The sequence below is a fragment of the Eumetopias jubatus genome, unplaced genomic scaffold (assembly GCF_037043125.1).
Source record: "Eumetopias jubatus isolate StellerSeaLion01/CBP00866 unplaced genomic scaffold, mEumJub1_p1.0 scaffold_1, whole genome shotgun sequence".
NCBI classification, from domain to species: Eukaryota; Metazoa; Chordata; class Mammalia; order Carnivora; family Otariidae; genus Eumetopias; species Eumetopias jubatus.
The window spans coordinates 199,517,370-199,539,670 of NW_028274807.1; the positions used below are offsets into that span (position 1 = coordinate 199,517,370).

Genomic DNA, 22,301 nt, shown 5'->3' on the forward strand with positions numbered 1-22,301 from the left:
ATTGGCAAGGACTTGACGTGTAACTTTGCACAAGGCAATCAGCCTCTGGGGACCCCTTCACGCAAAAACCCTGCCCACGAGGGCAGAAACACACCACGCGGGCCAAGGAAAGCCACCCTGTGGGGTGAGCACGGTGTGTGGCCGGCAGACTGCAAGCTGGCCCACCCCAGGCCTGACCTAGGTGAAGGTCCTCGAGTTCATAGGGCTCTGCTGGACCATGGCCCCTGAAGACAGAGTGAAGCCAAATGCCTCTTCCTCTTGGAAGCCCCATGGGCACTGCCTAGTCTGTGCCCCTGCCTTGACTCAAGTACCCAAGGTCTGGCACCAGCAGATGGCAATGAAGGGGGAGAAAGACATGGTGCTGGGAGCAGGCTGGAGGTCAGGGAGCTGATTCAGGGTCCTCACTCTGTGTCAGCTGCAGGCAGCCTGGGAAGGTACTGCCCTTTTTCCCTATGACCCAGCAGAGCATTTGGGCCCAAAGGGCACACGTGGGACTGGGGAGCCAGGGGGAGTAGGCCCAGTGTCCCTGGACAGAGAGGAAGCCAGGAAATGGAAGCCCCCGGGGGCAGAGCGGAGGCCCAGCAGGAGTGCAGGACAGAGGCTGGGAGAAGGGAGAAGAATCCTAGAGGACCCAAGAGCAGCCACTCACTCTGGAGACTGGGCAAGTTGGCATCCTCGGGTTTGGTTTTCAGCAGGTGCGGCAGCCGTGTGTAGCGGTACCCGAACCCACAGCCCTGCGAGGGGGGTCCGTGGGGGGTCAGCTGGGGTTAGGGCAGCCCTCCCCTCCAGCCCGCCGCAGCCACCTCCCCTCCAGCCGGGCTTACCCTCCACAGCCGCACCAGGATCCAGTTGGTCTGGGCCCAGGGCCGCTGCTCATAGGGAGCCAGGAGGTTCCTCACCATGGCGACACGCCTGCAAGGACAAGGGGTGGTGGGCAAGGGCTGAGGCTGGGCACCGTGTGGGGCAGAGCACGTGCCTCCCGGATCTGGCCCTCACTCACTGCTCCTCGGGGATCCGCTCCACAGCCCGCAGGGAGTGTGGGTAGCACACGTAGCTGGCCAGGGCCTGCATCAGCGAGTCACGGATGTCTGTTGGGACAGGCTGTGCCTCAGCAGGTACCCGGCATGAACCCCAGCCCCCATGCCTCACGCCCACCTGGATGGCATTCTGAGCAGACAAGAGCCGGCCAGAGGTGCCATCCCATCCCCGCGCCCCAAGCCCTCTGAAGGGCTCCTCACCAGTGCCCACGATGCGTGTGTCAGCAAAGTGTTTGGCAAGGATGGCGGCCAGGCGGGTCAGGGTCTCTTCGTAGCCTGCAGGATGGAGCAGGAGGAGTGCTTGGCTGGGAGCAGCAGCTCCAGGGACAGGCCCATCCCTTGGCAGGGTGAGTGGGCTTGGGCAGAGGACTCCAGAGTGGACTCCCAGAGCCAGTCCGGGCCTGAGCTGTCATCCAGGGGCTTCGGGCGTGATATTCACTGACTGACAGGCCATTGCACAGACTCACTGTGGTGGGGGGGGCGGCTACGGTCCTGCAAGACTGGGCTCAAGCCCATCTCAGCACACACCCGATGGCTCAGCAGTCAAAGCCCCTTGGGCACCCACAGCTCTGCCTCTGAGGACAAAGCCTGCACCTAGGCCTGGGGCGGGGCAGGGGACAGGCCAGGGGGGCCCAATCCAGACACAAACCACCAAGCCCAGGCTGAAATGGTCTGCCAGAAGCCCAAGCTCCTACACATGGCCTCCAGCAGAGCATGACCCCCTGCTGTGAACTGCAAACACAAGCCACATCCCGAGGCCAGTACCAGGGCGCCAGGTGAGGCCAGCTGGCTCCCAGACCACAGCAGCACCAAGGAGGAAGTGAAAGCCAGAGGGGCCCCCACCCCGGCGCTCCATTTTGTCTCCTTCCTTCCTAGCACCAGGGAGGAGCCGTTGTCTCTGGGGCTACCAGGGCTCTCCAGCAGGTGGGGCTTTTGCAAATGCTTGTCTACTACAGGGCCGAGAACAGGAGCTGCCCGCGCCCGCTCCCTCCACGGATGCGTGCTGCTGGGCTAGGAGGCTCCGAACGGGGCTGCCAGGTCTCACACCAGAGGCCCCCTTGTCACCTGGGAGCTCCTCCATGCTGTGCACGGGACCGAAGTAATTCTTGAGGGCGCTGTAGCTGTTGATGGCCACGCTCAAGTAGAACTCAGGCATGAAGGCGAAGAGAGATCCCGTGCGATCGCCATGCTCCACAGTCCGCAGGCAGACGCGCAGCAGCCAGTAGATGTCAAGCATCTTCTCCTGCGGGAGGCACAGGGGCTGCTGCTGGGCTGCTCGTGGGAAAGGTCACAGGGGTATGGCTCGGGCCAGGGGCCCAGGAAAGGCCTCCGTGTTCCCAAGTGGGTGCAGTGGCTCGGGCAGGGCAGTCACGTGCTTGGCAGGCGGGAGGGTGCGCCCCGGGCCCAGAAAGGACAATGCCCCAGCCTGGACCAGAATTCTAGCTTGCAGTTTTTTAAGGGTACAGGTTTTAGGGGCGCCTGGGTGGCTCAGTCGGGTTAAGCGTCCAACTCTTGATTTCAGCTCAGGTCATGATCTCAGGGTCGTGAGCTCAAGTCCCACGTCGGGCTCGGATTCCCTCTCTCTCCCTCTGCCCCTCCCCCCGCCTCTCTCTCCCTCCCTCTCTCTAAATAAATAAATAAAAGACAAGAAAGAATGAAAGAAAGAAAGGTAGGTACAGGTTTTAACTGCGAAGGTGCTGTGTGACCAGAAGTCTGGGTTGGAACGCTGCCCCGTGCAAAATGAGCCACAGTGGCAAGTGGGGACGGGGCAGTGAAGAAGCCAGCCTCATCTAGGCGCAAGTCAGCAGACAAGGGACTGGATGGCCAGGAATGGGGAGGCACCGATGGGCTGTGGGGGCAAGAGACTGGCTGCACAAGCATGAGGCCCACATTTCTGGGGGTGATGGAACCTTCAGAGAGGCCAGCAGTACCGGAGGAGAAGCAGGCCTGGTCCAAGGCAGAAGGGATGTGGCAGCATGAGGTGCCTAAAAATGCCCCCAGAGAGGTGGTGTTGAGGAAGCAGGTCTGGAGCTCAGAGAAGGTGTCGGGAAGGAAGGAGGCAGAGTGATTACTGGTGGAACAGAGACCACTGAAAGCAAACAACCTGCCAAAGGCCCTGTTCCCTACAGGATGGTTCCCACATGGTCTGTGCCCAGGAGGGGTCACGAACCAGGCCCCAGCCCAGACCCAGAGCACCCACATGTCTTGGAGCTGGAGCATCTGGACTTGACCTCAGCTCTGATGTGCCCTCAAACCTAAGAACCCAAGAAGATGTAAGCAGGGGTCAGAGGGTGCACCTGAGGCAGGAGGTCTCCTGGGAGCCTACTGCCACAGGAGGCCAGAGAAGACCAAGTCTAAGGAGGGGATGGCACTAATGCACCCAAAGGACCACTGTAACGGGGGTGGGGATGTTTCTGCAAAGGGGGCGGGGGGCTTGAGAGAGGCCTTGCAAAAGGTCTATTTCAGAGTGGAGTGAAGGAGCGTGTGCTGGGCCAAGAGTGAAGGGGAAATGAGGAAGCTAAGACACAGAGAAGGAAGGAGGGAGGGGCTGCTGTAAGCGATGTAGAGTCAGGGAAAGGCACCACAGGTTTTTCTCTTTACTAATGGGAGAAAGTAAATGAGAAAGAGGCAGGAGTCTGAGCACTGAAGATAGAGAAGAAAGCAAGCAGTTCAATATAATAAGGGCTTTTTATGAAAAGCCCACAATGAACATCACAATAGTGAAAAACTAAAAGTGTTTTCTTTCCAATTAGGAACAAGACAGGGACGCCTGGTTTTACTACTTCTACTCAACACAGTACTGGAAGTCCTAGCCAGAGCAATTAGAGAACAGAAAGAAATAAAAGGCATCCAAATTAGAAAGGAAGGAGTAAAAGTTATCTCTATTCACAAATGACATGATCTTACATGTAGAAAACCTTCAAGAATCCACACACATACACACACAAAACCTGTTAAAATAAATCAATTCAGGAAATACGCAGGGTACGAAATCAACACATAAAAATCAATCGTGTTTTTTTTTAAAGATTGATTTATTTGAGAAAGAACGCACGCAGGGGGTAGGGGCAAAGGGAGAGGGAGAGAGAGAGTCTTAAGCAGACTGTGCAGAGCACGGAGCCAGATGCAGGGCTCAATCTCATAACCCTGAGATCACAACCTGAGCCGAAACCAAGAGTTGGATGCTTAACTGACTGCCACCACCCAGATGCCCCGTCAGTTGTGTTTCTCTACACTAGCAATGAACAACCCGTAAAGGAAATCAAGAAAATAATTCCACTCACATTAGCATCAAAAAGAATGAAATCAAGGTATAAGTCTAACCAAGAAGATGAAGAACTTGTACACTGAAACTATAACACGTTACTGAAAAAAATTTTTAAAGACACGAATGGAAAGATGGTCCATGTTCATGGACTGGAAGGCTTAATATTGTTAAGATAACGAAACTACCCAAAGAGGCTACAGATTTAATGCAATTCCTACAGAAATCCCAATGGCAACTTTTGCAGAAACAGAAAAATCTACCCTAAAATTCGTATGGCATTTCAAGGGACCCAAATAGCCAAAACAATCTTGAAAAAAAACAAAGCTGGAGACCTCCTACTTCCTAATTTCAAAACTTAATGCAATCCTACAATAATCAAGACAGCGTGGTCCGAAGATACGTTCGTTAGATTACTCCTTTCTGCCCGTGGATGCCGCCGAGTAAGCATCGTTAAAGTCTCCCCTCCCACCACCGTCATGTCTAAGTCTCCCAAAGAGCCTGAACAGCTGCGGAAGCTCTTCATCGGAGGTGTGAGCTTTGAAACAACCGATGAGAGTCTGAGGAGCCATTTTGAGCAATGGGGAACGCTTACGGACTGTGTGGTAATGAGAGATCCAAACACCAAGCACTCCAGAGGCTTTGGGTTTGTCACGTATGCCACTGTGGAGGAGTGGATGCAGCCATGAACCCAAGGCCACACAGGTGGATGGAAGAGTTGTGGAACCAAAGAGGGCTGTCTCAAGAGAAGATTCTCAAAGACCTGGTGCCCACTTAACTGTGAAAAAGATTTTTGTTGGTGGCATGAAAGAAGACACTGAAGAACATCATCTAAGAGATTATTTTGAACAGTAGGGGAAAATTGAAGTGATAGAGATCATGACTGACCGAGGCAGTGGCAGTTTTGCTTTTGTAACATTTGATGACCATGACTCTGTAGACAAGACGTCATTCAAAAATACCATACCGTGAACGGCCACAACTGTGAAGTAAGGAAAGCCCTATCTAAGCAAGAGATGGCTAGTGCTTCATCCAGCCAAAGAGGTCGAAGTGGTTCTGGAAACTTGGGTGGTGGTCGTGGAGGTGGTTTTGGTGGGAATGACACCTTTGGTCGTGGAGGGAACTTCCGTGGTCGAGGTGGCTTTGGTGGCAGTCGAGGTGGTGGTGGCTATGGTGGCCGTGGGGATGGCTGTAACGGATTTGGTAATGATGGAAGCAACTCTGGAGGTGGCGGAAGCTGTAATGATTTTGGCAATTACAACAATCAATCCTCAAATTTTGGACCCATGAAAGGAGGAAATTTTGGAGGCAGAAGTTCCGGCCCCTATGGTGGTGGAGGCCAATACTTTCTTTGCCAGACCACGAAACCAAGGTGGCTGTGGTGGTTCCAGCAGCAGCAGGAGCTACGGCAGTGGCAGAAGGTTTTAATCACTGCCAGGAAACAAGGCTTAGCAGGAGAGGAGAGTCAGAGGAGGGACGGGGAAGCTACAGGTTACAGCAGATTTGTGAACTCAGCCAAGAACAGCGGTGGCAGGGCCGAGCTGCTACAGAGAAGACATGTTTTAGACAATCCTCATGTGTATGGGCAAAAACTTGAGAACTGTATTTGTGACTAATTGTATAACAGGTTATTTTAGTTTCTGTTCTGTGGAAAGTGTAAAGCATTCCAACAAAGGGTTTTAATGTAGTTTTTTTTTTTTTTTGCACCCATGCTGTTGATTGCTAAATGTAATAGTCTGGTCATGACGCTGAATAAATGTGTCTTTAAAAAAAAACAAAAAACAGACAGTGTGGTCCAGCATAAAAAATGACACACAGACCAATGGACTAGCATAGACAGCTCAGAAATAAACCCTCACACATATGATCCAACGGTTTTTGACAAGGATGCCAAGACCATTCAATGCGGAAAGGACAGTCATTTCAATAAATGGTCCTAAGAGAACTGGATTTCCACATGCAAAAGAATGAAGCTGGACCACTGCCTCACATCTTTTACAAAAACTAACTCAAAATGGATCAAAGACCCTAACTTACAAGCTAAAATTACAAAACTCTTAGAAGAAAACTTGGGGGGGACTTCATGACCTTGGATTTAACACCAACTTTTGGGCTGTGACAACCAAAGCACAGGCAAAAGAGAAAAAGAGATAAATTGGACTTCATCAAAATGAAAACTGTGACAAAGTCACCATCTACAGAATGATAAGGCAAGCCACAAAAATGGGAGAACGCATGTGTAAATCATAATCTGATAAAGAACCAATATCCAATATATAACAAGAATTCCTATGAATCAACAAAAACAATCCTATTGAAAATGGGCAAATGCACTTAAACAGACATTTCTCCAAAGAAGACATACAAATGGCCAATAAGCACATGAAAAGGTGCTCAACATCGCTGATCGATAAGGAAATGCAAATCAAAAACACAATGAAACATCACATCGATTAGAATGGCTACTATCAAAAAAAGAAAAAAGTATATATAGAGAGAGAAACAAGTGTTGGGACAGATGGGAAAAAGCTGGAGCCCCTGCGCCCGCCCTGCTGGTGGGAATGTAAAACGGTACAGTCACCACATGGCAGGTCCTCAAAAAATTAAAAATAGAATTACCGTGTAATCCAGCAATTCTGCCCCTGGGTACATACCCAAAAGAACCGAAAACAGAATCTTGAAGAGAGAGTTGTATACACCATGAACACGGCCACGCCATTCAGAGCAGCCAAAAGGTGGAAACAAACCAAATGACAGATGAATAGACAAACACAGTGGGGTAAATACACGCAATGGGAGGATAATTCAGCCTTAAAAAGGAAGGAAATCCTGACCCCTGCCACAGAAAGCCGGAAGGACGTTACGTGCAGTGAAATAAACTAGTGACAAAGCAGGATATTGTAGGATTCCACTTACGGGAGGTCCCCAGGGTGGTCAAATTCATAGACAGAAAGCGGAATGGTGGGTGCTGGGGCCCTGAGGTGAGGAGGGAATGCGGAGGTGGGGGGTAAGTCTCAGTTTGGGAAGATGAAGGGCTCTGGAGACTGGCCGCACAACAATGTGAACACACTTAACACAACACAACTAAACTATACGTTTAAAACAATTAAGATGGTAAGCAATATATGTATTTCACCACAATTTAAAAAAATGGTTAAGAAAGCAAATTTTATGTTACGTATATTTTATCATTATTTTTTTTTAAGATTTTATTCGAGAGAGAACGCACAAGAGAGCGAGCAAGCACAAGCAGGGGGAGGGGCAGAGGGAGAGGGAGAAGCAGACTCCCCGCTGAGCAAGGAGCTTTATCATTAATTTAAAAGAAAAGAAAAGAATCTACAGAGATGGCAGGGTGAGGTTCCTAAGAAGACGGTGCGGGAGGGGTGGGCAAGAGTGCTTAGGCCAGCAGCCAGCCATGAAATCCCCGTCAGGGGAGGAGAGGAAGCTCCCAGACCATGATCACTTCCGAGGGGCTGGAGGCAAGGCGGCCCAGGGCCAGAGAGAAAGGAGGGGTAGCAAGTGGAGGTGGTCTGGGTTGGGAAGGAGGCTGGGGAAAAAGCAAGTGCGGATGGTGGGTAGAGGTGTGGACAAGGGCCTTGATCACCTAGTTATGGGGAAGGGCACGCCTAAAAAGGTAGACAGATGCCCCAACAGGGGCACTCACTAGCTGGGGAGAGATGCTAGGACAGTTAGGAGAGGAAGCAAGTCTGGAGGGTTCGGGACCTGGGGGTCACAGCAGGGTCACAAGGAGAGTGCACCATCTTTCAGTTTACTGTTCAAGGCCGATGGCCCTGTGAGAGCAGACACTCGTCCTTCTGGGTCATGACTGAGTGTCCCTAGCATCGGGATACACCTGACATACTCCAGGAGCTGGGTACATGTTACTGAATCAATGAGCGAGTGAACGACAAAGTAGGAAACAAGGCTGTAGCCTCAAAGGAGGGAGGGGAATCAGAGAGAAGCAGGTGCAGAGTGAGGGCGCGTGGGGCTCCAGGAGAGCGCCCCTCCACTCCAGAGAGAAGAAAGGGACAGGGGAGAAGGGGAGACAGGCAGAGACAGGCTCTGTTCCTCCAGGGGAGGATGTGTGAGCTGGAGGGGACCTGGGGTGCCTACAATGGCATCTACTCAAGCTCATGGGGCAGGAGAGGTTCAGGGGGTGCGGCATGGGGTAGGGGTGGGGGGGGATGAGGAGCGGGGAGGGGGCGCGTGTGTGCCAAAGGCCCAGGAGGGCAGGGAGCACTGAGGGGCTGGCACAACCTAGCCCGGTCTGTGACTAGGCAGTGAGCAGCAGGAGGGCAGCAACCACTGGCCAAGGCCACACCCACTCACCTGGGAGTAGACAGTGGCGTGAACCCAGGCAAGACGGCGACTCAGGTGGTCCAGCTTTTCGGAGAAAACCTTCTGACTCTTGGTCAACTCAGCCAGGATGTCGTTCCTCTGCCCCCAGGGGGAAAGGAGAGCCATCAGGCTGTGGCCCCACCCCCACCCCGCCTTCCCCAGGCAGCCTGGAAGGGACCCACTGGCACCCAGAGCAGGCAAAGGCAAACGGATGGGCAGACCCAGCTCTACTCTTCAATTCCGCTTCTGGCTCTGACCCCCTGGCAAGCCTGAGCAGGCCTCGGAGCAGGGCCTTGGTCACCTGCACAGAACATGGACGTGAGATGCACCTGAGGCTCTGTGCGCCCCTGGCCAGGACACCCCAGGGACCATGCTAGGACCAGAGCTTCAGGAGCTGCTCTCACCCTGGCCAAGCCTGCACTTCGCATCCGGCTGGGGGCACGGGCCTGCCAGGGAAGCCCAGCCCAGGCATGCTTGGCCCTACTCCCCGGGGCCTGGGGAGATCTGGCAGAGGGGCTCAGTCGGGGAGGCAGGTCCCGCTTCCTGCTGACTCTGCAAGTGGCTGAGGAAGCACTCAGGGTCGAATTCATAATTGATGAGGAGAGTGGATGTGCGTCAGCACTTAGTGGGCAGGGAGCGGAGGCACCTTGGCACGGGCTGTGGCTGGTGACGGGGCTCAGGTCATGCCGCGCCCTAATGCCAGCCCCGCTCTCCCTGATGTGGCACAGTCAGTGGCGGGGGGGGGGGGGCAGGGACAGAAAACCCGCCAGGGCAGCCCCCAGAAGCAGGGGCAGGGCAGGTCTGATTTCCTCTGCGGCCTGCCCTGGGAACCCCGAGCCCGCAAGCCACCTCTCTGTTAAGAGCCTTCCCTCCCCCACACCCACCTGCCCATCCGGGCCTTACCCGCTTGGGGCACCGGCGGAGCTTGTCCTCTGTGTCCCTCAGAGCCATCGCATACTCGTTGACATCATCAGACACACCCACCATCTAGAGCAGCGGACACCACGTACCCAGCGTGAGCCCTGGGCACCTTACTCAGCTTTCTCTAGACTCAGCCCGGCCCCCAGCCCTGCCAAGCTCCAGGTCGTTGGCCCCGCACAGCCCCCCTCCCACAAAACATGATCCCGGCAGCAGTCAGTCTCGCCGTGGCACACGTCCACGTGCGGTCACATGCATGCACTCCACACTCGAGGGCCACCAGCGGGAGACCTTGCCCAGCTGCTGGTGAACGCTGAGATTGTACATCATGATGGCGCCATCCAGGACTTCCAGCAGGGAGTTCTCGGTGAGGGGCTGCTCCGGCTCCTCAGGGGGCCGCCCCAGTAGCAGGCCCTCGTTCCAGTGGCTGCCCTCAACTAGGAAGTAGGGGGAGGGCAGCGTCAAGGCCGCAGGCCCTTCCAGCTCTCTCCCAGGTCTGTGGTGCCAGGCTGGGCCTCTCAGCGGGAGAAGGGGAGCCCCTGCCCCCACCCTGGGCCCCAGGAGGGCCCTGCAGGGAGAAGGTGGGGGTGGGGGCAGGACAAGGGCCCGCGCTCCAGGCCTATTGCTGCAGCATTGACTTCCTCCCCCCCAAGTGCACTTCCCACGTCCTTGAGCTACTACTGGGCCACAGGACCAGGAGAGAAGGGGGGTGCAGCCTGGCTCTGCCCAGGGTGGGGAACCGTACACGACAGACGGCACGCTTGGCCCTGCCCGGCACCTACTGTCCTCACGAGTCCTCTGTTCGGCACTCAGTGTGCGGACCTTCACTTTCTCCGAGGTGCTCAGAGGCCGCCGTGGGGTCATCAGGCTCACAGCCGCTGTGCTGAGGAAGCGGTTAGCTCGGCCCAGGGTTGGAGAACTGAGCCAGCTGGGCCGGGGCAGGGGCAGCACGCCCCCCATGGCCAGAGCCTGCGTGGGGCGCTGTGGAGGAGAGAGGAGGCCAGACGCCACTCAGCTCCCCGGGGCCCGGGGCCCATATAGGGCCCCGTGGATTTGTGGGGCTGGGAAACGGCAGAAGGTGTGTGCCTCCACCTACAGCAAAGAGACCTGCTTGGTGTGAAACTCCTTGCCTGCACGGAGAGGGAGGTGGCCCTGCATGACACCCCTGCCCTTATGATAGAGGGACAGCCTGACACCAAGCCCCCTGCCTGCCCCTACCGCGGCACCTGCGCCGCAGCCGGGGCCGGCTCCTCGTCCTCGTCCAGGTCATCCATGGTGGCCGCCTGGAGCTCCAGCGGGTCGATCAAGATGTTGGCCTTGGAGGCAAGGTCATCTGGGAGGAATGGCAGGAGGGCTCTCAGGCTAGCGGAGGGTGGAGGGGTCACAGTGGAACGGCCCAGGATGGCGAGAGAGACCGCCGCGCGCTGAGCACGCCCCACTGCCCCTGTGCCTGCACGTCCCACTCGCTCCGCCCCAGCCTGCCCTGTGTCCCAAGCCCTCTGTCTCATGAGGGCCTTGACAGCAGGGACATCCCCTGTCGCGCCCTCCGTCAGCGCCTCCACTTCCAGGGCCTGTATGCTCTCCGGGCCCCCTACCCCCTACTTCTCTGCCCCAGTGCTTCCTTCCCGACGAACATGAGATCCAGGGCTGTCTAAGCCTTGGCCTGTCCCGCTGCACATGCAGGCCTCACCACAGATGTATCTGCTCCCACCTCTACACCGACAGCCGACTGCGGCACCTCTGCCTGCAGCCCAGGCTCTCGTCCCCAAACACACCGGACTTGTCATTTCGGCCGCCTCCTGCAGCGCCCCTTCCTGAGGCCGCCCCATCCCCACAGCCTCCGACAGGAAGCCTGGCGTCATCCTTAACTCCTGCCCTTCACCCCCGCCTTCCCGCTACCTCCTCACTTGGCGCAGGCACTCCGTCCTCACACACAGACCCCGGACTTCACTCCCTGGCCTCAACACCTTCCAGAGCAGCCCCTCCCCCTGGAATGAGCCCACACCTGCGTCGTGGCCCACAGGGTCCTCAGACTGCACCCGTGCGACTCCTTGGCCTCATTTCCCATCGCTCCTGGCCTGGTAGTTTCCTCTCTGGCACACCCGCAGCTTTCTATCCCCGGGCCCTACCGGGCTGCTGCCGGCATCCCTGCCTTTGCGCTCTGTGCTCGCAGCGGCTTCTGCTCGTCCGGGAAAGCTGCTCAGGCAGCGCTTATGAACGTTCCCCTCCCATCCCTGTGACCTCACCAAGATCCCATGGTCACTCCTCTGCCAGCACACGTGCCCCTATTTCATTTTCATTTTCATTACAGGACTCCCAGACTTCCCCTGGGGTGGCTGCTCAGAGGGAAGGGATGTCTGGACCCAAGAGGCCGGCGGGCATCTCCCTGCTGGAGCACGGCGAGATACTCGGGCGCCCTCTGGTGGGCACAGGCTATCCCAGCACTCCCGGCCGAGCGGGCTGAGGGGCTGCCTCCCTGCCAACACCCCGTGCCAAGCCCCATCTGTCCTGCCCACTGCCCACAGGCCTGCACGCACCTTTGAGGGTCTTCCGAAGGTGTGAGAGGAGGCCTCCCAGGCGCTGAAGGTCGAAGTAGTCTACCTTACCATTATAGAACACCTGGGGCGGGATGTAGGCCTCTGCGAGGGCGGGGGGGGGGGGGGCGCGAGCCAGCAGTGAGCCAGGCAGGTAGACTCACTGAGAAGCCAGCCCTCTACACTGCTTAGCACTGAGGGGACCCCTGGCCTCGGCCACCCACCCGCCCAGGCACACAGCATGGCTTCCCCGCCCTCCACCATTTCAGGTCAGTGTCAGCGACGGCACGGGCTGGGATAAGGGGCGCATTCTGGCTGCGCTCACATTCAGAGAGGACCCTGCCCAGCCCTGTGGATATCCTGCAGTCCCAGGCAAGCGCGGCTCTCACTGACCCTGAGGACCCTGTCCCCCACAAACACAGCCCCCAGCACCTCAGAGCCTGCCCACGGCGTCCTCTACAAAGGACTGCAGAGGACTGGATGGGCTGGGACTGAGGAGAGGAGCCCGGAATGGGCAGGAACTTGTGGGGACAGAGTGAACATGGGCTTGGCACTCCTCCAGCGTGGGGCTCCCACTGCCCGCCGGAAAAGCCACCCATCAGGAGGAGAGAACTCAGTGGGGCAGGAAGCCGGGGGCAGCTCCATCCCCACCCCACCGTCAGCTCCGCACTCCACACCATCACCAGGGGCAGCCCTGCCCAGCCTCTCTGATGAGGCCTGGCCCCACTCACCCTCACTGAAGGCGGCACGAGGGTTTGAGGCCTTGTATTCATCCCAATAGTAGCGCAGGGCAGAGATCAACCGGTGCAAGAAGCAGACCATGTACTCAGGGGGGCAGAGCATGGGCATGTTCTGCGGGCACAGGCCACAGGATACGCCTTTATGCCAGCCCAGAGCCAACTCACTCCTCATCTGAGGCCGGCCCTGAGCGGAGCACGGAGAGCAGGGCAGCAGAGGAAGAGCAAGACGAGGTGGGGACGCGGCAGGCGGAGAGGTGCCAGAAGGCTGCAGACCCGTCAGCACAGCCAGGGGGCCACGGCGGGCTGGCCTAGTGGACACTTACCCCCCGGCCACTGGCATTCTCCTGTAGAAACTTTCGGAACTTGGTCAGGAAGATGTACCTAGAAGCTTCACCCTTCGGTGCAAGGAAAAATGAGGCTGTAAGAAGCTGGTCCCAGAGTGGACTAGCTCAGTGCAGCCTGGGCCCTGCCATGGGAACCCAAGCCAGTGCCTGCCCTCTGGGCTTCAGGGTCCAGGACCGGCCCCCTTCCCTGCCAAGGACCCACGCAGGGGTCTGGGAGTCACTCACCCCGTTATCATCTTTATTGTTCAGCAGCAGCTTCAGGATCTGGACCTGTAGTTCTTCCACCACTGGGGGCAGGGTGAGAAACACGACACTGAGCCCTTCTCAGCCAGGGCCTTGCCCTCAGGCTCCCAGGGATGGGACGGGATGGCAGGTTTGGATTGGGTTCCACTCCCAGGGTCCCACAAGCCCAATCCAGACCTGGTCACTACCAAGGGCCCCCCAGTACATACACACACAAATCCTCCACCCCCTCCCCAGTGCCCCAGGTAGGGGGCCGACCTTCGATGCGCTTCTTGAGCCTTTGGCAGCCCCGTTCGTAGGCACGCCTCCGCACGCGCTCCTCAGCCGTCTCATCCTTCACGTCCTTACTGTCTTTGCCCTGGGCAGGGGCAGGGGATGGAAGACAGCAGGGCTCACCCAGGACTTAACCGGGCCTGCTTCAGACAGGAGACCCCCGCCCCCACCCCACAGACCAGGCCAGGGAAGGGGCCTCACGTGCTCAGTGCCAGGTGGCTCAGATAGTCTGGGCCAGCCCTCACTGTGACCCTGCCCGCCCCTCTCAGTAGGCCCACCTCCCTGCCGGAGCGGTGGGGCCACCAAGTGGTGGGGATGAGCTCCTGCAGGCCAGCCTCCTCCACTCGCAAGGGGCTCTTGATGTAAAAGAAGACAACGGACCGGAGCACGTCGAAGCTGGTGGTTGTCAAGGGAGAGCTCTGCTCGCCAAAGGGTGAGCCATCCGCCCTCAGGCGTTCTCTCTGGGAAGCTGTCCCCTAACCCGCCTATCTCCTCATGTGCCCACCATGTTCTCCCACCCTTAGGGGTACCATCGCTGCTATAAGCCCGTCTCCCCTGACTCTGGGCCCTGATGAAGAGCCATGGCTGTCAAGCCCGCTCAGCCCAATTCCCAGCAAGCGATGACAAAGGCTTGTCATGGGAGCTCAAGACTGGGGCACAGGCTGGAGAGAGGGCCTGGCGGTCTCCCCGTCTCCCAGCTGTGTCTGCCTCCTGGAGGCTGAAGACCCCAGACAGAGCAGACAGCTACCAGCCCAGGCTTCTCTGCCAGGGCCTTCCCCGCCGTGACACGGTCCTCAACACTGCTGGGAAGCTGGGAGAGCAGAGTCCTACACAGTCTTGTAGGAAGCCCCGCCACGGGACTTGGATAAGGAGCAGTGCTTTGGCTGCAGAGGTCAGGCCCCAGTGAGGCCCCCACACCTCCATGTGGTGCCAGTGTCTGCAGCCATCTGGTAAGCCCTGCTCAGGCTGGCCAGGGCCCCTTGTTCTACGCCCCTGCTCCGCAGACAAGATGCTGGGAAGGCTGGGTCCTGGAATAAGGACTCACGCATTGGGTGGCTCTGGTCCCGAGCCTCCCTGGGGACCCCTGGCCAGAGGTACACTGCCCTCCCTGGCCCCTACCGAGCCCAGAGGACACCACACATCTGGCCTGCCTGGCGGCAAGGGGAGGATACAGGACATTGCTGAGCAGAAACTTGCGGGACTTCTCATGCCTCAGGATGGCGATGGTGAGCCGCAGGTAGTGGATCTGTAGGGAGGGGGTGCTCAGACTGGGCGGGGCTAAGGCCCAGAGGGCTCAGGGCAGGGGCAGGTGCTCCCACCTGTAGGCCCAGGTCCGGGACGATGGGTGAGAAGCGGTAAAGCCGCAGCAGGGACATCATCAGCTGCTTGAGGCAGTCCTGTACCTCGTAGTCCTGGGGGAGAGATGCCGTGCTGCATGCCTGCCCAGCGGAGGCCAGGCGCCAAGACAGCCATCTGTGGGTCCTTTCCCAAGCCCTCCCTGCACCTCCCCCAGCTTGGTGGAGCCTGATATCCTGACCCAAGGCCGGAAGTCAGGAGCCTCACCTCCATGAAGAGCCACAGGAGATCGAGGACCTGACGCACCACGGACTGAGCCTGTGCGGGGGTGCCCGCCTCCACGACGCCGCGCAGGAAGCTCATGAGCACAGCCTCTACCAGGTATACCTTGCGCTGCACCAAGGGCGGGCACGGGTGAGGCAGTGGCCCTCTGCCCCACTCAGGGCACCCCTGTCCTGGCACGTCACCAAGGCCACAGGCACAGATAGACTCCCGGGCTCACTTGAGCAACCCCAAGACAGAGATAAGCCCTTTGGGGTCTGAGTGAGACACAGGAAGGCACCGCCCCAGACCTCCTCGACGCTTCGCACACACAGTTCCCTTAGCCGGTCATGTCATTCCCCGTCAATCTTCTTTCTAAGACCTCCCCCAATACCCTCAGCTGGAAGCATCTCCTCCTCCCCTGGGTGACATCCTTGAGGGCTGAGGGCTCTGGTCACAGGGCGCCCCAGCCAGGGTATGGTGCCAAACCTCACGCACGTCAGCTCCCCAGCCCCTAGCACAGGCACTTCTACCACAGTCTGCCTCTGCCCCTCCCGGACGTGCCCTCACCAGGAGCGGCGCGAAGCGATGGAAAATGTGGGCCAGCGTGAGGAGGACGGTGGGCTGGCCTTGCAGCTGCCACTCAGAGCTGTCCTTCTCCACCAGCCGGCCTTCCTGCGTGGGAGGTGGCGGGGGGGGACGGTGAGGGGCAGAGGGCTGCAGAAGGCCCCCAACTCGCCCGGCCAGACCCCAGCTTACCACAGGGTCCAGCTCCACGCTGAGCACTGCCCGGAAGCAGCCCAGCAACTTCTGTGCCCGCACCAGGTCAGCGTGTGGCGGGTCCTGCAGGGGCCGGTAGCCTGCCACTGGGTAGGTGGCACAGAGTTAAGCCGCCAATACCTGGTCTGGGGCTCAGACACCCCCCACCCCTCTCCACTGAGACCCCTGAGGAGGGGCCTGGGCCCCAGGGCAGCACTGGGAAGTCAGAGTGCCTGGCACGCTCTCCCTCTGAGCTCTTCCTCTGTCTCCGCGGGCCCCAACTTCTCCTGCCGCTTCCCGTTCTCCTCTGTTCCACACGGACCACAACGGTACCCACCAAATGAGCCTACCGCAAGAACCATGCTCCTCAGCACCCACCTAAGCTGCACCCTCCTCTCTGCTCACAGCAGCCATGGCCCCACCACCAGCCCAGAGAACTCCTGTGGCAGGAAGCCCCTCATCCCTTGCTTCGAGAGCTTCCATGCAGTCCAGACTTCTTCCCAAAAGGATATCGCAAGGGACGGCTGCCAAAGTTGAAGGCCACGGACTCCTTGAAGGAGAGGCTGATCGCTGGGAAGTAGGCCATGCCCAGGCCCCTGGACAAGTTCTCAAAAGCGGTGCCCAGTGACACGCCATTCCTGGAGCAGAAGGGAAGGCCTGTGAGGCAGTGCTAAGAATGATGTAGCTGAAACGAGCCAGGGAGCCAGACCCTGTTGTGGCTGTCCACCCCCAGGATACCACAGTCGGCCTGGCCCCCTGGTGGGGACTGGGAAACTGAGGGCAGCTCAGGGAGGCCCCAGAGGCCAGGCCTGTGGGTAAAGGCAGGAGACTCACAGGCAGAAGGACAGGGTGCCATCATCCAGGTCGATGAGGCAGCTCACAATGTCCCCCGCTGCCCATGCCTGCCAGGGGAGGAGGTCTTACAGATGCACAGAAGCCCAGAAGCCTGCCCACTCTGCCCCCCGCAGCTGTGTCTGCACTACCACGAGGTGACCGTAAGTACAGAGGACCTGAGTCCTTGCCCCCTCCCCCCCAACCCCGTGCCCTACAGTCTCTCGCGGCTGCCCAGTGATCCCAAGCTGTGAGGATGGACATGGGCAGGTAGGCTACAGGGGTCTCGGCCCTTACCTTGCCATAATTCGTCGTGGTCACATTCCACTTGCGCACCCGGTTGCCATCATAGGCATAGGAGTTGTGTGTATCTCCAACCCCCTCCTAAGGAGGAAGTGTCCATAAGGTCCAGGGGGTAGGTTAGGAGCAGGGCCAGAGCCCACAGGCCATCAACCTTGGACCCACAGAGCTCTAGAGAAAGAGGCCGATGCTCTGCGACAAGGAGAGATTGCCTGGGCTGGGTGGCCCTAGGATGGGGTGGGACGCATTCCTCCTCCAGAGGGCAGTCTGGGTTACAGTCCAGAGCAGACCTCGCACAGTCCGGTGGGCTGTCTGCGCCCCGGTGAGGCCTGCAGCAGCAGCAGGTCTCCCTGGGAGGGGGCCTCTCCCACACGTACCTCCTGATTGAAGCGGCAGTTGATAGTGCACCAGCCAATCTGCATGAGCCCCTGAGAGGAGATGAGCACCTCGTAGACCCATTTCCCTGGAATAAGCCAAGTCAGGCCTAGCAGGTGAACAAAGACTGCCTCCTGCCTCGGACGGGGGCCCACAGATCCCCTCCCCACGACCCGGGCCGCAGCAGAGCGTGGTCTCACCTTTGTACACGCACGTGGTAGAGCGGATAGTACCAAAGTTGCTGTGTCCGATCACCTAGGGGAAGAGTAGGGATGGTCAGCCTTCTCTCCAGGACACAGACTGCCTCCCCAAGGGGGAAGGGCCCCATCCCCAACTCAGCTGGTGTTGGTGGTGCCTGCCTGTCATGGCCAATACTGCACTGAGCCTGAACAGGGTGGGAAGGCCTAGGCCTGTGTCAGAAGGGATTCTAGGTCAGCAGCATGACAGGAGGGGGTCATGGCTGTGTTGGGAAGAGCTTAGGGCCGGAGTCGCATCAAGAAGGTTTCAGGGCCGTGTCAGGAGGGTTTGGGGGCTGAGGACTCAATGAGCCCATCAGGAGGGGTTTGTGGCTATAACCCCATAAAGAAAAGGTAAAGAGACCAAGGCCCCATCAGGAGGAGCTTGGGGATGTCAGGAAGGGCTTGGACCTGGGGCCCCTCGCCTTGCGTTCACTCACCCCCAGGAGGTCATCGTCCACCAGAAGAAGCCCCTCAAAGCCACCTGTGTGGTCCAGGACCACAGTGGATGGGCCAAGCCGGCCTTCAACCTGTCCTGAAAAGGAGAGGTAGATGTGGGGTTGGGCAGGGCACAGGGTCTGACAGAATGCACAGAGGGCACGCCCAAGGACCCCCAGAGCCCAGCCTGGCTCCCCTAATCCCATTCCAGACACTGCCACATACCCTGGCTCTCCTCATCCTCATCTTCCACATGTAACAGCTGGTCCAGATGCTCTGGCAGGTTCTGGAAGTTCAGGGGTTTCCTGGGGGAGAGCAGAGGCTGTGAGGGGCCCAAAAGTCCTTGAAACCAGCCAGATGACACTAAACCCCTCTCCCGCTCCCGTTCCTCTGAGCTTCAGACAGTGGCTGCCCAGACTCCAGTAAAAGCATTGTGTCTAGTCCTAGATTCTGGCATGCCAGGGGCCAGAAGGCCGGGTTATCCACTAAACTAAAAAGTACTAGTCTAGTGTGGTGCACCGCAGGACTTAAAACGAGCCCTCCTTCAGCCTTAATTCCCTCATCTGTAAAAAGGGAGCAGCTGCATGTCAGAGAGGCTGGGAAGATTCCAAAGCATAATGCATGCTCCCTGCATGGCCCATAACCCGTCCACCCTCAAATGGGGCTCTGTGCTAATTTGCCTGGAAGAGAAAGGCCGGGAGAAGTACTGATCCCCAAGGTGGCCCATACCAATATCAGCTAGGCTGGCCCTTGACCCCAGGCCTGTGGTCCCAGCCAGGGAAGTCTGTGCCGAATGAGACAGGCCTTGGGAGGATGAAGGGCTGAGCCCTCTGAGCTGCTAGCTGGCTCTGTCCTGTATCCACCTGTACAGGAACAGAGCATATGGCCTGCCTATCCGCCGTCTGCTCCAGCCACAGAGGCTGGAGAAATCTGAGTGGCCCCCTATCCTCCCAGTGCACATGCTCACAGGAGAAAGGCCTCTGCCTGATGCTGGCCAGCTCTGTCCTGAGTACAGCTGCTAAGAATAGCAGGGAATGGGGTGGCAGTAATTAGCAGGGCTCGAGTAGAACAGAGACTGGTGCCCATCTGGGTCCAGCCCACAGACTGCTGGCACCTACTCTGCCACCTCTGGTCCCAGCTCCTTCCCCACTCTCTGGCCAAGACGGTAGGCTCTGGGAGGGGACAGAGATGGGCCAAAGCACCCACTGTCTGGCAAGGTAGCGTCAACCCAGCCTCAGGAACCACATGCCCCCCTGCCGTGAGCTACTACTGAGCTGTAAGAGGTAGAGACGCACGAAGCCTCCTCCCCATTCCCGTTAAACCCCAAGCCAAGGCCAGGTGGTGGCCATGCCATGGGGGTGCCCCACCAGTAGCACGGAAAGTTTCAGCCAACCCCATCTCTGAAGACCCCAACGGGCCCAGGGATAAAGGCTTGCATCATGGCAGTGCTCATGGGCCCCCACTTGGGAGGGCTGCTCTGGGTTTGTGCTTGCTCTGAAGAGCAGTTGGGGAAGCCGGGCTGAGACTCAGCACTGCCCTTTGGCCAACCCAGCACTTGTCTGCCCTTTCTGGATCACCTAGGTCCCGGCCCAGGGCTCTGCATCCACACAAGCGCTGAGTGATGGCCCCGCCACCTGCTCTCCCTCCTGGCAGCCAGAGAACCAGTGACAGCACGACCATTTCTGATATCACATGAGGCAAGGATCAGATAGCCTTGGGAACAGGCCAGGACTGGGGCTGGCGTGGAGGTGGGCAGTGGCCCTCCACAAGTGGGAATCCTATGGCCACCGCAGCCACTTAAATGGAGCAGGTGACAGTGTTGTCCTTTGTGCCTGCCCAGAGAGCAGAGACCATGGAAGACAGAAGAGCCCAGCTGGCCAGGGGGCTGGGATAAGGACACCCATGCCTCACTGCAGGAAGGCAGAATCCATGTGACCCTTTAAAGAAGGAACCTAGCAACAGTCTTAAAAGTGATTGCAGTTCAAATGCTCCAGCCGCATGATTCCAACTCTCGGCACCTCTTCACAGCACTGTTTACAAAAGCAAAAGCCCCTCCAAACCAGGGGCAGCGCTAAAGGCTACAGCAGACCCCAGGCCCTAAAAGATGCCCACCAAGATTAATTCAGAATTCAGAAACAAAAAACCACTCAGGAGAAAACGTTTAATGACAAAGATAGGATCTAAACTTCTGTATACTTTTGGAGGTGAGGGACCTGTCCACTAGCTTGATGGGTTTCACAGGTTATCTGGATCAAAACTTACTATATTTTCCCCTTTAAATACATGTAGTTTATCACACGTCAAATATTCCTCAATAAAACTTTTTTTTTTTTTTTTAAGAACTGAAGGTGGGGGTGACTGTGTGGCTCAGTCAGTTAAGTGTCCGACTCTTGGTTTTGGCTCAGGTCATGATCTGAGGGTCATGAGATCAAGCCCCATGCATCGCAGAGTCTGCTTGAGATTCTTTCCCTTTCCCTCCCTCACTGCCCCTTCCCCCTCATGGGCTCACTGGCCCATGTGCTCTTTCTCTAAAATAAAAATAAAATCTTAAAAAAAAAAAAGAATTGAAGATAACAGAAGTTTTAAAAAATTTCTACACAGCATAATCCAAACTACAAACATCACAAGATAAGAAAAACAGAAAGAAATCACCCTTAAGCAGTCATGTCAGAATAACAAGATAAGAGATTTTTTTTTTCTTTTTCTTCTAAGTTTCTGCTCAAGTGCACTTGTAACTTTAATCTAGACTAAGCTTAAATGCACTCAACTTGCAGGGAAAAGAGGCTGGTAGGGTCTGCACTTTATAGGTTCAGGTGGAGGTTACAGAGGACCGGGATGGGACCGAAGTGTGGGCAGCGGCACACATGGACCAGATGCTGACTGTGGAGTAGGGGTGAGCTGCTATCCTAAGGACTGCATGTGCACCACCTCCCTAACCTCCACAACCCCCTCAGAAGGAAGGTACTAACCTGGCCAGGGGAGAGGAAGAAACAGAGGCTGGAATGCAGACTCTCTGGCCAGAGGTCTCATAGCCAGGAATGGCAGAGTGAGAACAGAACCCAAGCCAGTCTACCCAGAGCCTCTGGTCCGGTCCTTCGGAGTGAGGGGCTACCCACAGGGCCATACCTACTGGTGGCTGCAGTGGGCACATGCTCAGGAGAGGAAAAGATGCGGTGCAGGTAGTCATTCAGTAGTTTCTCGTGCACGATGCCTGTGCCACAGGGGAGAGGGAGAGAAGGGTCGCATGGTCAGTGCGGCTCCCAGACTGTGCTGGCCCTCAAGGCCCCTGGTCCCAGGCCAGCTGAAGAGGAGCTGGCTCACAGGTACAAGGGGCGCAGCAGGGCCTGCAGCTTATGAGACCTGGGGCTTTACTGCCTTTGTCTTTTCCTTCTCCTTCCCTCAACACAAGGAGCCTCCTCCCAGCCCTGCCAGCCCTTACCTGTGACCCTGGACTTCTCAGCATCTGATGTCAGCCTATAGCTCTTGCGGGAGAAAGACATGCTGGACCCCTTGGACGCCATCCTTCATCTCTTGCGGGCAGCCAGCAGTCCTGGGGGGCTGAGCCAGAGGCAGAGCTTGTCTATTTGAAGTCAGCCAAGGGCCCCCATAATGACCTCAGTTCTGGGGTGGCAAGAAGGCCTGGGAGCAGGTGAGGTCAGGTGCATGCACACTCACACACAAACCAACCCCAGGGTACAAGAGAGCAGGGCCTCCCAGTTCCTACACAGGAAGGGTGGATAGGGACCCCACCACGTTCCAGGGTTCAGCATAGGGCCTGACAGTACAGGTTTGTTGCACCAAACTAAATGTCTCAACCCAAAAAAATGAGACCCAAGTGTCCAAAGTGAGGTGGCCTAGAGACAGAGAGACCCTGTTTCCTTCTCAGTTGTAAGCCACACCGGGTCTAGCTTATATCCAGTAGAGAGAACCCTACACCACCTTCCCCTAAGTGTGGTCCATCGTCCAAGGGCTTGGTGCCATCTCCAGCTCTAAGTCCTGCTGACACCCAAGGCCAGGATCTTCCCTGCTCTTGTCCACAGGCCTGCTAGTTTTCTTCTTCCCACTCGCACGCCCAGCCTTTTGCCCATCAGAGCACCACCCTTACCCAGTCGT

At 57.4% G+C, this 22,301-nt stretch overlaps 1 protein-coding gene across 2 annotated transcripts in view; it reads right to left on the reverse strand.

Moving 5' to 3' along the window:
• RNF123 (ring finger protein 123) overlaps positions 1-22,301 on the reverse strand; it is a 29,827-nt gene that overhangs the window by 6,076 nt on the left and 1,450 nt on the right. The window contains exons 2-31 of one of the 2 annotated variants that reach the window (XM_028124313.2): positions 21,628-21,746; positions 21,315-21,399; positions 18,414-18,493; positions 18,191-18,285; positions 17,715-17,769; positions 17,517-17,602; positions 17,137-17,223; positions 16,843-16,910; positions 16,521-16,646; positions 16,009-16,123; positions 15,820-15,924; positions 15,256-15,381; positions 15,012-15,104; positions 14,865-14,938; positions 13,971-14,088; positions 13,678-13,777; positions 13,402-13,463; positions 13,156-13,227; positions 12,824-12,944; positions 12,096-12,197; positions 10,785-10,891; positions 10,341-10,539; positions 9,850-9,995; positions 9,544-9,627; positions 8,632-8,739; positions 2,103-2,280; positions 1,239-1,313; positions 1,001-1,088; positions 825-912; positions 650-734 (exon numbers count right to left, since the gene is read on the reverse strand). In XM_028124313.2, coding sequence (XP_027980114.1) covers positions 650-734; positions 825-912; positions 1,001-1,088; positions 1,239-1,313; positions 2,103-2,280; positions 8,632-8,739; positions 9,544-9,627; positions 9,850-9,995; positions 10,341-10,539; positions 10,785-10,891; positions 12,096-12,197; positions 12,824-12,944; positions 13,156-13,227; positions 13,402-13,463; positions 13,678-13,777; positions 13,971-14,088; positions 14,865-14,938; positions 15,012-15,104; positions 15,256-15,381; positions 15,820-15,924; positions 16,009-16,123; positions 16,521-16,646; positions 16,843-16,910; positions 17,137-17,223; positions 17,517-17,602; positions 17,715-17,769; positions 18,191-18,285; positions 18,414-18,493; positions 21,315-21,399; positions 21,628-21,709 — 3,010 coding nt within the window. In that variant the 5' untranslated portion in view covers positions 21,710-21,746. Of the gene's footprint in view, positions 1-649; positions 735-824; positions 913-1,000; positions 1,089-1,238; positions 1,314-2,102; positions 2,281-8,631; positions 8,740-9,543; positions 9,628-9,849; positions 9,996-10,340; positions 10,540-10,776; positions 10,892-12,095; positions 12,198-12,823; positions 12,945-13,155; positions 13,228-13,401; positions 13,464-13,677; positions 13,778-13,970; positions 14,089-14,864; positions 14,939-15,011; positions 15,105-15,255; positions 15,382-15,819; positions 15,925-16,008; positions 16,124-16,520; positions 16,647-16,842; positions 16,911-17,136; positions 17,224-17,516; positions 17,603-17,714; positions 17,770-18,190; positions 18,286-18,413; positions 18,494-21,314; positions 21,400-21,627; positions 21,747-22,301 lie in introns of both variants that reach the window. The other variant, XM_028124314.2, reaches the window with a different exon arrangement.